This window comes from Aquila chrysaetos, chromosome 14 (genome assembly GCF_900496995.4).
Source record: "Aquila chrysaetos chrysaetos chromosome 14, bAquChr1.4, whole genome shotgun sequence".
NCBI lineage: Eukaryota > Metazoa > Chordata > Aves > Accipitriformes > Accipitridae > Aquila > Aquila chrysaetos.
This window is the reverse complement of record NC_044017.1, coordinates 4,035,622-4,049,910: the sequence shown is the minus strand read 5'-3', so window position 1 is coordinate 4,049,910 and position 14,289 is coordinate 4,035,622. Positions and strand designations below refer to the sequence as shown.

The 14,289-nt window shown below is 38.3% G+C and overlaps 1 protein-coding gene across 4 annotated transcripts in view; it reads right to left on the bottom strand.

Moving 5' to 3' along the window:
- TMTC4 (transmembrane O-mannosyltransferase targeting cadherins 4) overlaps window positions 1-14,289 on the bottom strand; it is a 60,763-nt gene that overhangs the window by 5,441 nt on the left and 41,033 nt on the right. For all 4 annotated transcript variants that reach the window (XM_030036714.2, XM_041128636.1, XM_041128637.1 and 1 more), the window contains 6 exons: window positions 8,868-8,947; window positions 8,587-8,694; window positions 8,325-8,466; window positions 7,523-7,637; window positions 6,928-7,040; window positions 224-293 (listed from right to left, as the gene is read on the bottom strand). In XM_030036714.2, the coding sequence (XP_029892574.1) occupies window positions 224-293; window positions 6,928-7,040; window positions 7,523-7,637; window positions 8,325-8,466; window positions 8,587-8,694; window positions 8,868-8,947 (628 nt within the window). The remainder of the gene's footprint in view (window positions 1-223; window positions 294-6,927; window positions 7,041-7,522; window positions 7,638-8,324; window positions 8,467-8,586; window positions 8,695-8,867; window positions 8,948-14,289) is intronic.

Below are 14,289 nucleotides of genomic sequence, written 5' to 3'. Positions count from 1 at the left end.
GCAGCTACCTCTGGGCTGGATTGTGCAGCCCTCTTGATCTGTCATATCATGTGACAGCTTTTCTGGTTTAGTGCCCTGTTCTTCTGGCTGGCAGTTTTTCTACCGAGTAAAATAGGAACCTGCCCAGCAGGAAGAAGGCTCAAAAGATTGCTTTTTCTTTTTACACACAATGAATGCGAAGCAAACAAACAATACAGCTGATAAGAGTTAGAAAGGCTCTTACCCAAATTACCATGATAACTGGCAGCATTTGGATTGGCTTTAATTGCCTTGAGGAACAAAGCTTCAGATTCCTGAATAATTTAGAAGAACAAGTCAACAGGACAGTCTACTCTTGCAGTATATAAAATAATGCAAAACTTACCCACGATTGTAATTCAAAACCCTCCCAAATTATGCCATATCTATATGATACCACCATATATATATTCTAAGTCTGCGTGATCCTGTATCTCAGGTGGCTACAGCCTCCAGAAAACAGTAATAATGCTACAAATAATTGCCATGCTTTCACAGGCTGCTGTTATTTTAGCAGAGAGCTATTAAGCACTAGTGAAGTTTGCAAAGCAGTTTACTTAAATTTTTTTTTTTTTTGCATAGTTACGATATTTTCAAACATTACTACTGAAGTTTACCATAGTTATTCAATCAAGTTAGGGATAATATAATTCAGTATCTGAACAGACTGCTTTTAGACACCTTTCCCTTTAAAATAGTTTTTAGCATTTAAAATGGGGGCATTCCCGTAAACCCCTTTCAAACAGATGTTTCAACATGGTTCTCAATGAAGAGTAGGTGAGTGCCTGTTACTTTAAAAAAATCAAGCCAACTGAAATATTCCTCACATTTCCTCACAAGTTATCTTTTCCATATTCCCACTTGCGGTGTGTATTCTCAGGACTGTTGATATCTGAGTACTTCTTAGAAAACCTGAGCTCCCTCACCAAATATTCAGAGAACAATTTACGGCTAAATTTATTCTTTAATTCAAACATTTTTATTTTCCCAGACTAGCTAATATAGATACTTCTGTTCCAGAGCATATTTCTTGCAGACGTTTAAAAAGATACACCCCCCCCAATCCAAATGGTGCATATTTACTCACTTGCATGCAAGTTTAGATATTTTAAGAGTGAATTTTACATAGAGTTCTACGCTGTGCTGTGTTTTAGGGAAAGTTGCCCATTCAGTTTCAATGCAAATGACCTGAAGATAAAATTACCTCAATGTGGTAGGCTTCTGTCTGAATGCACATACTTGCTGTCTGAGGTATGTGAGAACAATAACCTGGGGAAAAGACCTTTCCTTTGCGCTAAGCTTTTATTACTTATATCCACAAAACACAACACAGGCTCTACTGAAAAAGAAAACCTGTCAGCCAGATTTTTGGTTCCACCATCTTCTCACGTGAAGCATGAAATAAGTCTCTGTAAGGGTCCCTCAGGGGACAAGAAATTTCTGATGTCAAGATTGAGTCACTCAACTTTGAGTGTCTTAAGAGCTTCCCAGTATGTCCAAATTCAAACCCAAACTACATGCTCCTTTCAAAACATTGCCGAGCACAGCTCAGGCTGCCACTCTCAAGCCAAGAGAGACTGATGCAGAAAGTGCCTTCATCTTCTCAGGTCAAGGAAAGTATGAACCCTAGGGTTCTTGACAAATCCGTTTGCAGGAGAAGAAATTCTTGGATAGGAGTGAACAAGGGAACCAGATGTCTGGAAATTTAGGGAGTATATGACTCCATAGTGCAAGTTTTAGCATTGCTTTTCCCTGGCATAAGCAGCACCTCGAGCATTCTCATACCCAGACTATTAAAGTTCCTGGATGCATTGGTCTCTGAAACCCATACTATTTAGTGTCTTCGTGAAGGTTTTGGATGATGGCACTGAAAGCACTTTCAAAAACTTTACAGATAGCACCTAAGAGGAGGGAGTGGTCAATACACTGGAGGGGAGAGCTGCTATTCAGAGGGTCCTGGACAGGACAGAGAAATGGACTAGCAGGAATCACAGAATGGTTGAGGTTGGAATGGACCTCTGGTCCATTGGAATGGTCAGCTGGTCCACCCTCCCTGCTCAAGCAGGGCCAGCTGCCCAGGACCATGTCCAGGCAGCATCTCCAAGGATGGAAGACTCCACAACCTCTCTGGGCAACCTGTGCCAGTGTTTGGTCACAGCCACAGTAAAAAAGCGTTTCCTGATGTTCAGAGGGAACATCCCTTGTTTTGGTTTGGGCCCATTGCTTCTTATCCTGTCATTCAGCACCACTGAAAAGAGCCTGGCTCCATCTTCTTTGCACCCTCCCTTCAGGTATTTATACATATTGAGATCCTCCGCCTGAGACTTCTCTTCTCCAGGCTCAACCTTTCCCCATAGGAAATATGCTCCAGTCCCTTCATCATCTTTGGGGCCCTTTGCTGGACTCTCTCCAGTATGTCCATGGCTCTCGGGGAACTGGACACAGGACTACAGTGTGGCCCCACTATTTGAGAGGAAGGATCACCTCCTTCAACCTGCTGGCAACACTCCTACCACAACCCAAGATACTGTTAGCCTTCTTTGCCACAAGGGCACATTGCTGGCTCATGTTCAATCAATCTGGTGTCCACCGGGACCCTCAGGTGCTTTTCTGCCAACCTGTTTTCCAGCTGAGTGGCTCCCAGCATGTACTGTGCCTCTCCAGCTGCAAGGCTTTGGACTTCCCCTTGTTGAACTGTGTGAGCTTCCTACCAGCCCATTTCTCCAGCCTGCCGAGGTCCCTCGGGATGGCATCGTGACCCTCTGGCATATCAGCCACTCCTCCCAGTTTGGTGTCATCTGCAAACTTGCCGAGGGTGCACTCTGCCTCATCATCCAGACCGATAATGAAGACGTTGAACAGGACTGGACTGCAGGAATTCCATGAAGTTCAACAAGAGTAAATGCAAAGTCCTGCATCTGGGATGGGATAACCCCATGCAAAAGTACAGGTTGGGAGGCAACTGTCTAGGAAACAGCTCTACAGAAATTAATCTGGTAGGCCTGGTAGACAGCAAATTGAATAAAAGCCATCAGTGTACCCTCACAGAAAGATAAGCAACCACATCCTGGGCTGTATTAAGTAGAAGTACAGCCAGCAGGTCCAGGGAAGTAATCCTTCTCCTCTCTTAGCACTTGCGAGAACACATCTGGAGTATGTGTTCAGGTTGGGGCTCTCCATTACAAGAAATGGAAATACTTTAGTGAGTCCAGCAGAGAGCCACCAAGATAGTTAGGGGCTGGAGCACAAGAGATACAAGGAACAGCTGAAAGAACTGGATCTCTTCAGCCTTCAGAAGAGAAGACAAAGGAGAAACCTTATTGCTATCTACAACTACCTGATCAGATGATACAGAGAAGATGGAGACAGACTCTTTTCACAAGTCTGTGAGACGGGATGAGACACAGTGGATGCAAGCTGGCATACGGGAAATTCCAATTAGATAAAAGGAAACAATTTTTTTTTTTATCATAAGGATGGTCAAGCAGTGGAAGGTACTGTCCAGAGAGGTTTTAGAATCTCCATCCATAGAAGTGTTCAAGATTCAACTGGAGATGGCCCTGGTTTGGGTCAGCAGTTGGACTAGATGACCTCTGGACGTCCCTTCCAGTCAAAATTATTCTATGATTTTAACTCAGTCACCTGAGAAACATACTGAGACTCAAACATTTGGCAAGTCTAGTGGTGTTGCAAGACAACCTCCTCTTTTCATATAACCATCCAAGCCTAAAAAAATCAACAGTGGATTGCCACTTGAAAGCATTTAGTAATCAGAAGCCCCACAAAGTTGTATTTTTTTCCACTGCAAATTTTAGTATTTTGGTCTAATAAGTAAATCTCTGCTTTCTTCACTGGGCAGGTGGTTAAACCACAACAGCAGGTTAACAGCAAAGTGAAAGATGGGCTGTCCAGTTAATTCAGTCTTATGCCTAAAATTTGCCACCTACACAGAGAAGCACCTAATGTATGGACTCATGCTTTCACTGCTGAAGCACAATGGGACATGTGCAATGCGTTCCCATAAAATTTAATAAAATAGATTCTCAGAGTTGGCTGCCATTACTATACATCTTCAACTGCATGCTGAAAACATTTTAATCACCACTACTTTGCTCAGCAGCTAGTAGAAGCATACTGGCTGATTAAAGGCTATTTAAGGTGCATCATATTCATATTACTGTAGATATATGGAGTAAATATACATCGGTGGTATTTCAAATTGCTCTATCTTGCCAAATCTTCAAGTGTTGCCAAGAAACTTGCACACTGCATATAGCAGAGGCTTTGGGTAAGCACACTGCATTCCATCTGCCACCAAGGCCACAGCACAAAACTGTAGCCTGGCTTTATTTCAAATACAAAAAATGCTGAATGGTTTCAATTTATTTTACTTTTTACAGAAAAAGCATAGATTTATACATAACAAAAATACAGCATACATATTTTTCAATGAACTAAAGATAGCTTGGCTCTTCACCCATTGTGACAAGAACAAGCATTTAAAGGAGAACTCTAACTTGGTATAACAGATGTTAATTAAAAAACAAAACAAAACCAGCAAAACAGCTCATCCTTTATGTGCTATTGTTTCTGGAACAATAAATCATTCATGACTAGATACAAACAGAAATCATAAAGGTTTGGGGTTTTTTTTGGTCACTTAGGAAAACCATCTTCTGCTGAAAATCAAAGTGCATTTGAAACTGAAGGAGAATATTGTGTGCCTATTGGAAGGAAATCTCTCATAACATAGTAAAACATTTTAAAAGACATTGAGTCAAAAAGAAGAGATAACAAAAAATCCTAGAACAAATCTTACTTTACAGCAACAGAGCCAATACAGTAACAACTTTTATACAGACACATAACAAGTAACCTAATAAATGAAATGCCTGAGGTTATACAACACATCAGACACAGCCAGGCAGCCCTCTGAAAACTACCTCCATCACCTTGATGGTCTCCATCCCCCACTCCTCCCCTCCCATCCCAAACACTCAATAAAAATCCTTAAAGAGCTATCCACTTCTCTGTTTTTACATGGTGAGGGGGTGGACAAGAAATCTGAATTTTCCATGCTTTTTATTGTCATTTAGCAATCTCCCACTTAACCCCCGCCCCCCCCCCCCCCCCCATCTCCTCCTTCCAGGTGATGCAAAATACAGCTGCTGAGATCAAACCCTTAATTTGCTCTCACTGTTACAACCCATCAATTTCAAGTGACTAGTTAAGTTTTTTGCTCTACGCAAACCTACTACTCCATATTGAACTATTAAAACACTCACTGGCTCCCCTGCTTTCTTCCCTGGGCTCCATTGCTCCTTTTGCTTTATTCAGGATGCTGACTTGAAAGCTTCATTTTTCCCCACTATCATTTCTACTTTGCCTCCAACACTTTCCCCTGCAGCATAATGACCTTTCAGAGCTAGCAATCAAAATCACTACCTTCTTTTTTATTTTTTAAATCCCCGAAGACAGACTTGTTTCTCCTACACCTGGAGAAGTTTTCTAGCTTGTTTTCAACTTATTTTTTCCACTTATTTCATTATAAATGCTCTTTATTCTGTCATGCTGCATACTCTTCTTGATGAATAACTATACAATCCTCTATTCTTTCACAGTCATGACTCACCAAAATAATCCTAGCAATTACCTCCTCCATAATCTCATCCCTTATACATTCTGGATGTTAATTTGTATCCTTCTGGAACTTTGTTAAAGTAACCTAAAATACATATTTTATAACAGTCTCAGGTGGAGAGAGAAAAGAAATAGAGTGTACAGAAAAAACCCCAGCCAGTCTAGAGAAACAGTAATGGGGTGCCTAACAGCATCACTAACACAAACAAAAGCAAGCGCTGGGCTGTCACAGGCCCTGGCTTCACATGTGGACAGGTCATGACTCCACAGCTGAACAAGACTGTAGAAATTTAAGTGGACACAGTAATTGGCAGAAAAATTTTTCTATTCTGATAAGTTTCACATCATAAAATCTTCTTACTTTGCATATACTGAGCATGTTCCTTCAGTACTGCTAACATAACCACTATGAAAAAGCCATCAAAACCCCCAAAAGCCATAGTTCAGGAAATGACATTTTTCTGAGGAATACCCAAACTTCCTCGATTATTAATTTGTCCGTATCACATGCATAAATCAGTGACTATGGAGTCAACTGAAACAACCAAATATATTAACTGTGTATGATTTATTCTCTGTCAGCTTATACGATTCCTTTTAGAAAATAACTCATTCTCATCTGTTCCACTACATTTACTACTTGTAAATATAAGTAGCTAATGTTGAGGTACCGCTCACAGGCTGGTCCACTGCATCTAAGAGAAAGTTCAATACATTGCTCAGTGTATGGACTTTTTCTCATAATATTCTGGGATTACCCAGGTATCCCATCTTCAATCTGGGATTAGCAAAGCTGTGCATTGCATCTCTATTTTAGACAGCGTCTGAGGCAAAGAGGCTAGAATTCATATCGGGCAATGGTAAACCTTGCTTCCTTTACATACCAAAAGCACAAGGACTAGCACGTCACATCTAATTTTAGTTCCTGAACCAAGGTCTCTAAATGAGAGCTGGCTCTCTGTGTCGACAGTGAAGCAATACAAGACCCTAACTGCCCTCTAGTGTGCTTAAGAGCCTATTTCCCTCCACTGACCACTGACATAGTTGAGGGCAGCAACATTCGTAACCCACCTAATATAAGGTGGGATGAACTCGGGCCAGAGTCACACAGCAATACTGTGACAGAAATGGGCATTGAAACCTGTATCAAAGTCACAGTCCACAATGACCTCCTCAAACAGTTTCTACAAAAAACTTAAACAGAGTTTAAACAGGAAAAAAACCCAACCAAACCCAAAATGCAACGCTCAGAAAGCTCTAGTTACCTACCTTGTATTTTTGCGATTTCCCCAGTACATTTGCCAATGAAAACATGAGGGAATGATCATTAGGTATTAATTCCAGGGCCTCTCTTCCAACTGCTTCTGCTTGAGCTAGATTGCCTGGGAGCCCATGCAGTAGAAAAAGAGAAGGCATCTTTTAACACAGCTTTATTAGTTACTTTACATGCTGCAAGCACGCATATTGTATGAATAGTTGATTACATGCATTTTTAAAGAAAACCAGGCATCACACACACACAAACGTAAAATCCCACAGAATAAGACAACAGAAAACGTCCATTTTGTTTTTAACAGATAACACCTTCAGAAGAACAACAAAGCACAGATTCAAAAGTTCTGAAGTTTGGTCTATAATACAAACATGCTTGCACAATGATGGCATTTCAAATAAGGATCAGAAATTCAATTTATGGGCTAGATTTCAAGTGATGCTTTAAAACCACTGAGTCAGAAGGTATTCTTTTATTTTTACAGTGTCTGGGTAGCCAAAGAGGCAGAACTCCTTTTACATAAATACAGATAAAGCTTTAAGTATTGCTAGACACTGAATTATTCATTAAAACATTCAAATAGGCTTATACCTGTGTTATCAAGCAATATAATCATGTTGTTCCAAGCCAAACTATGCTCTGGTTTCAGAACTGTAGCATTCCTCCATGCATTCAATGCATCTACATGGCGATTCAAATCTGCATACTAAAAAGAAAGAAAAACCCAGTAGTTTCACTCTGATTGGCTTTACTTTTCTATCATGCACTAAAAACACTAAAGAGTTGTTAATGTCTCACTCTATTCTAGTAGAACTTGTTTTTATAGACAAAAATCAGAAATGCGAAGAGAATGCTATGGTAGTATGGAAGATAGAGGGCTATATACTAATTTTACCCTGCTTTTCTCTGGGAGCCAGGCTTGTTTTCAAATATGCATGTACCAATAGGATAGGGAAGAAAACCAGCATACAATTTAGAAATCTACACAGGAGAATAAGTAAATATTTAATATCAATATTTCCAAGAATCTAAATGGAATTTTTTTGGCATAGTTCTACTACCTAACAATATACTAATGACTGCTAAAACAGTCTAATATTGGGAAATGATTAATATCTTTTGAACAAAAGACCACAATCTATATTTTTGTTTATACCTCTTTATAGGAAAAAGTAGGACTACCACAGGTTGTATGGAAGGAAGTATACTGGGAAAGCAGCAGGAAAAGCTACCAAAAATATGAAATCACCCTGAACTACAAATCAAGCAAACTGGAATAACTCTCAGCATTTAACACTACAGTGGAATTATATATATATATATATATACACACACACACACACACACACAGAGAGATTCCTGTCACAGCTATCATTTATTCAAAAGCACTTACCAACCGCCCTAAATTGTAGTAACAATCTGGATATTTTTTCCTGTGTTTAATTGCTGTCCAGTAGCTTTGCTCTGCCTCTTCAAACCTTCTTAAACTGTTCTGTACTATTCCTAGATTCATCCATGCAGCAGCAAAATCAGGTCTGGGCAAATTGGGAAAAAAACCAAGAGAGAGGACAATTGAGCATTTGGAACACAGGATCCTTTTGTATCATTTCTGCTCAGATGGTGCAAAACTTGGTTTAGCATTGTTCTAAACATACTGTATTTGTACAGCTAAGGACAGCAACTCCTCTGCTTCTTGGAGCTCATTTCTTTCTTTCAGGATATTTCCAAGGTTGTTCATGGCATGTACATATTTAGGATTCAACCTAAAATTTAAAATTTAAGAGATGATTATTATGTATGGGACATGTATTACTATATGCAAATTGCTAGCTCTGCAATGCTGCAGATCATGAAAATGAATACCTAAGCATTTTCTTCATGTTAAACATGAAAGCAATTTTAGGATAGTTCATTAAAGCAGTAAAATTCCTAATACCTTACAGCTTCTCTGTAGTATTTGATTGCAGCACTTTGATTTCCTTTGTCAGCCAGGTTTTTGCCAACATTGTAGTGCACCTGAAAACAGATGAACATTCTACCAGATGCTATACAGCCAGATATTTTGTGGAGCCAAGTTGCTAAAAATTCTTACTCCAAATAGAAACAGTCAGCACTTGCGTCATTCACTGCTGACTTTTGCTGGAGGCGGATACTTAAGATTGGACAATACATACAATGAAGAGAGCAAGAAAAAATCTGAGGAATAAATTAATAAATCAGTTTACCTGTTCCAGCTATTTAAGAAAGATTATTCACTTCCTGATTTTATAAATGACGTCACCACACTTTCCACAAGACTCTTTATATGGAGACGTCCTGCTCTTCATTTCATGTATTTGTCAGATAAGTAAGAGAAAGTCTGACTCAAATTAAATCCGCCATAGCAGAAGAAACACTACAGCAATGTAAGTGTTGATTAAACTTTGCTTTCACTATAGCATAAACTAGCAGAAACTCAACATTAACAGAAAAACTAAGCTCCATATTTCAAAAACAAATACAGACATATGCTGTTATTGTCTTGGGATAAAAATGCATCAAAGAGCATTTCTGAAATAAAAATAACGTGTATAGCAACATGTTGGAGACCTTGCCTGTTAAAAAGTAGAGAATGAAGGAAGGATCTAGAGCTTTGAGATATAGCCACAGGGAAGAAGATGCATCATCTGAACTTATGGCAAGGACTAGATAGGAATACATGTATTTCAGGACAAATCTGAGTTGGAAGATATCTCAAATCCTGCTTTAAGAGAAAACTCAGAAGACTACATTACCTGGTCAAAGGGAAGAATCAAGTTTAGAAATAACAGAAAAGTACTGTGAGTACTGACTCCTGAAAACAGACTTCTCAGCAACTAGATCAGAACTCATTGCTTAAATTACCTATTTGAAATCAAATTGTATATACTTCATCTAAAACAAACACACATTGTAATTTCTTCCATACTTTGAAAATCTAAATTAAATCTTTTCAAAAACACTATGCAGGAACTACTTCAGATTGAAGTACAAAAAGATAGGTTTGTAATGCATTTAGATAACTCTAATTCACCTTCTACATTCAAAAAAGGATTTTATCTCATGTGTCCATCAAAGGAAAAAATCCTAATTGCATTTGGCACAATACTTGGGACCTATTGATCCAGCACACACAATTATGTTTGAACCTAATTGTTATGATATTTAATTGCTGAATTCCATCTCTATATGATTGTGACTACACAGTAACATACCATCAACAAATACAGTTAAAAGCGTTTTCCGTGCTTTCTAGAATGAGCAAAAAAGTAGTTTCACTGGTTTTACAGAGAGAAAGATGCTATAAAGCTTACTAAGCATACACAGAAGCAGGTCCTCAGGCTGCAAGATATAAAATAGCACACAAATTCAGCATCCCATAAAAACAGTTCTGGCACAGCTTCCAGGAAAAAAAAAAATCCAGGCACTTCTGTTGTACATTCATAAAAACATGACAAGGCCCATGCCAAAGAAGCAATGGAATGGTACCTTTATATCAAGACATAGCCATTCATAAAGATCAGTTGACAGTGTCAAAAAAAAAAAAAAAAAAAAAGACAGAATAGCATTGTTTTCCCAGGAGTCATTCAAGTAAAATGATACACCCTGAAAGATGTTTCTTAGGACTGAATCCTATTTGTATATCTCTTCCAGAAATTTTTCAGCACACTATGATAACATTCTTACCAAACTGGATTGCTCTCATTATATATGCTGAAGTTTACAGACTCAAAATTTATTCAGAGTAAATTAGGTTATTAAACTTTGCTGTGTTTCCAGATAAAAGATAAACTGTGGCAAAACAGAAGACATATGGAAAGATTTCACTCAATAATGTATATTAGCCCTTAAAATACCTGACTTCACATTTCAATATCAGCAAACAAGATTACATTTAACGTGATTCAATTTTTTTCTTTAAGAAGCTTTAGAAAAGTGTTGGTTGGGTTTTTTTTTATGTTTTACAAGAGTCATAAGCATTACTGAAAAAAGAAATTTTGATTAAAGACTGGGGACAGAGCATATGAGAAAAAACTTGGTATACACCAACCACTCAGTATTTCACGTCAGCTGTTTTTTGAAATATGTAAATTCTTCATATGCATTTCTATCTCAAAAGCAGCAGCAGAAAGAATATTTTTCTCATGTAAACAGAATCGCGCAGACTGCAGAAACCTGAGAGATATCAATTCCCTCAAGTCAAAACATCAAATGAAATATTAAGTGTACATGTATGTTTTGTGAACTGAACTAAAAAGATGTACTATAGTTTATTAAAACTGATAGGAAAACTATTTAAATAAACTATTAGCATTTTCGATGGTGTATTTCTTCTGTCCTCAGATATAACTTCCGTGTGAAAGGAAATGATGTTTCTATACAATACCGCTGAAAAGGAAGCGCTTCTCGTTATATGTCAGTTTCCCAATTTTCCTTCAAGCGAAATTGTAGCTTTAGTTCCCCTTAATATGGCGGCGACAGAGAAGGGAAGAGAAGAAAAACTCAAACAAACATACCGAAAGAACTTCTCAGCCTACTGTAATTATCCAGTGACAAAACCAGCTCTACAATGGATTATAATACACCCTGCTCTTAAGAACAGAGTCAGCAACAGGTTCCCAGGCATACACACTCATCTGGGAGGTGCAGGCGACTTTTGCCATGCAGCCACGTCTCTCGCGTCACTGGCCATGACAGAGAGGTGCCAAGATCAGCCTTCAGCTCTACTCCCCCAAACCGAGCCTAGGTAACCACCTGCCCTCCGCTAAGCACAAGGCTGTAACTCTCCTCGACTTCTCCTACGAGCCCTACCTGCACAACATGGGGACACAAGTACTTTCTATATACCAATGGGCAGGAAGAATCTGGCCTTTAAAAATGAGGAGCCAGTGTGATGGCTTAAATTTCATCTCTAGAGATGTGGTTCTTCTGCCTTTAACAGATATTGTGCATGCCAGCCTGGGAGGGAGGATTTTCCTTTCCTGATTAAGCATTTAAGAGCAGACATAGCATTTTGTTATTAAATGATTAAAGATAGATACTAATTGGAAATGATGTATTACATTAAGCCCACATGCTCCTCTATCAATCTTAAACAGGTAATTACTTTACAGTAATAGCTCTAAAAGGAACATTTCTCAGGGATCCATAACAACCCAGTATTCTCCAAAATCAGGGCAATTAGGTAAAAATACCCTAGGGTAGAACCTAGTTGATCTCCACAGGCATGCATTGTTTAAAGTTAACACAACCATGGCACCACAGCCTAGCCAAAGAATTGGCTCCATGTGTTTGTCTGTTCGCAATACCTCAATTGGCCTAAGAAGCCAGTATAGAAAAGCAAAAGCACTGTATATTATTGTATGTTAGACACACATAGTGCTTGAACTCTTATTTAAGTGATTAATTGTGCACACACATTTAAATGAGGAAGAGAAAAAAAATTATATTTTCCTGTACAAAACCAAAATCACTGTCAAACTGACTTTTGTTTGTTTGTTTGTTTTTGTCAAAGCAGTGTAGGAAGAAATTGAAATGTAGTAGCATCTTCTAGGAGGTATACTCCCTCAGTTGGAGCACCCCTATTACCAACTTTTTTACTCTCTTTTCCTAGCTGTTTATAATCATCTTTTCAGCAAATATGAACATTTGCTGAAAAAGATGGAAGCAAAGCACAGATGTCAAAATTTCTACAGAAACTTGCAGATGCTTCTGTTCAATGCCAACTTCTTCATCAAACACTCTTCTCTTTACTAGTGAAATTGTTTTCAAATTAATAATAAAACAAAGCCTTTTTGATCTTCACATTTTGTTTGTGCAGCTAATGTTGTCTAGAGGTTCTTCTGCATGACTGAGCTTATATACAAAAAAATTGACATCTAAAATGGTATCTATGTGGCAAAACACTGCAGATAGCCCCTATAAACATAGCCCACAGCACTTAAGGTAAATTCTACAGAAGATAATCCCCTTTTAATATATAGCCTAGAAAAAAATTCTCAATATCTGAAGGAAATGCTCTCTAGATCAGTTTCATAAATCTTTAAACAGCACTAAATCTTGTTCTGTCACAAAGAGGTTTTACGAGACCTTTTAAGAAAGTATAGAAAGCAATCTCCCAAATTCTGTTGTACATTTTCAGTATTAGCATAGCTCGTCTTTGACAAACTTGTATCTATAATAATTACAGTTTGCATAAAGCATCAAGTACAAAGTTACTACCCTTAGTATGTCAAGGCACACTGGTTAGTAACACATTCTGTTGTGAGTATCATAACTTCCTTGCTTATTACTGCAGAAAAGTTGCTACTGAAATGGCTTTTTAAAAATTATGGTTATTAATTTCTATGCTTTAAAGAAAAGCCAGTAGCAAGGAGAATGTAGAGATTACATACAGAATATTAACAATTTACAATCATTTCAATTCAGTTATTTCAAATCTAGGAAAAGAAAAATGGTGGCTATTTCCCATGTATTTAACAATGCAATTGAAAACTTTATTTAGATAATCAATTAGAGGAAGTAATCCAGAAATAAAGACCACCTCTGGATTTTTAAAAACTGCCATGGCTTTGCTAAAAGCTGAGAAAAAGTAACTGGGCACTTCCAACAGTAACTTATCACATGGCAAAAAAAGGCAGTAAGATGAGCATTTTGGGGAATAATCTTTAAAATTAAAAGAAACTATGTTTAATGACCTCAGAAGGTGAGGAGCAATACAGGAATGTCTAGAAATAGTGAACAGCCGTAGGGCAAGGGCAAAATCTCACATAACCTTATGTATCCACATCTGCTCTAGCTGTCAGGACTTCTTTTATCATCAGTGGAGAGAAACACACAGATCTAGGGTGCAGTCCTTCTGGCCTAAGTCAGTAATTTAGTCCAAGGTGATGATGAACCACGTGGTAAAAGGGACGGTTTTTCCTCCCCAGTTATAAAGGGAGCCTGGCTGACTTGCTCAGATGTAGATGTCCAAAGCTAAGGAGATAAATCCAAGCCAGTAGTCTGATATGGTGAAACAGTAGTTATGCTTTTATCATAACCTGTCATTAGATATTCTAGTACTTCAACAAAGCACTCCAGGATAAACTTGCAACATAATGCCATCAAATGAAAAGATGCCAAATTGGATCCAGTGAGCCTTTTAAGCTAGTAGCACTGAAATATTCCAAATTTATAAACTACCTGTAACATATAACCAACACATCAGGAGAAAACAGTCTCTATAACTGCTCACAAAATTTGCTTTAGCAGAAACAACACAGGCCTGGTTCTAACTCACACTAGTGTATATCACCACTGACCTCCATGAATTAAGTCAATCTATACGGTATGAAAAA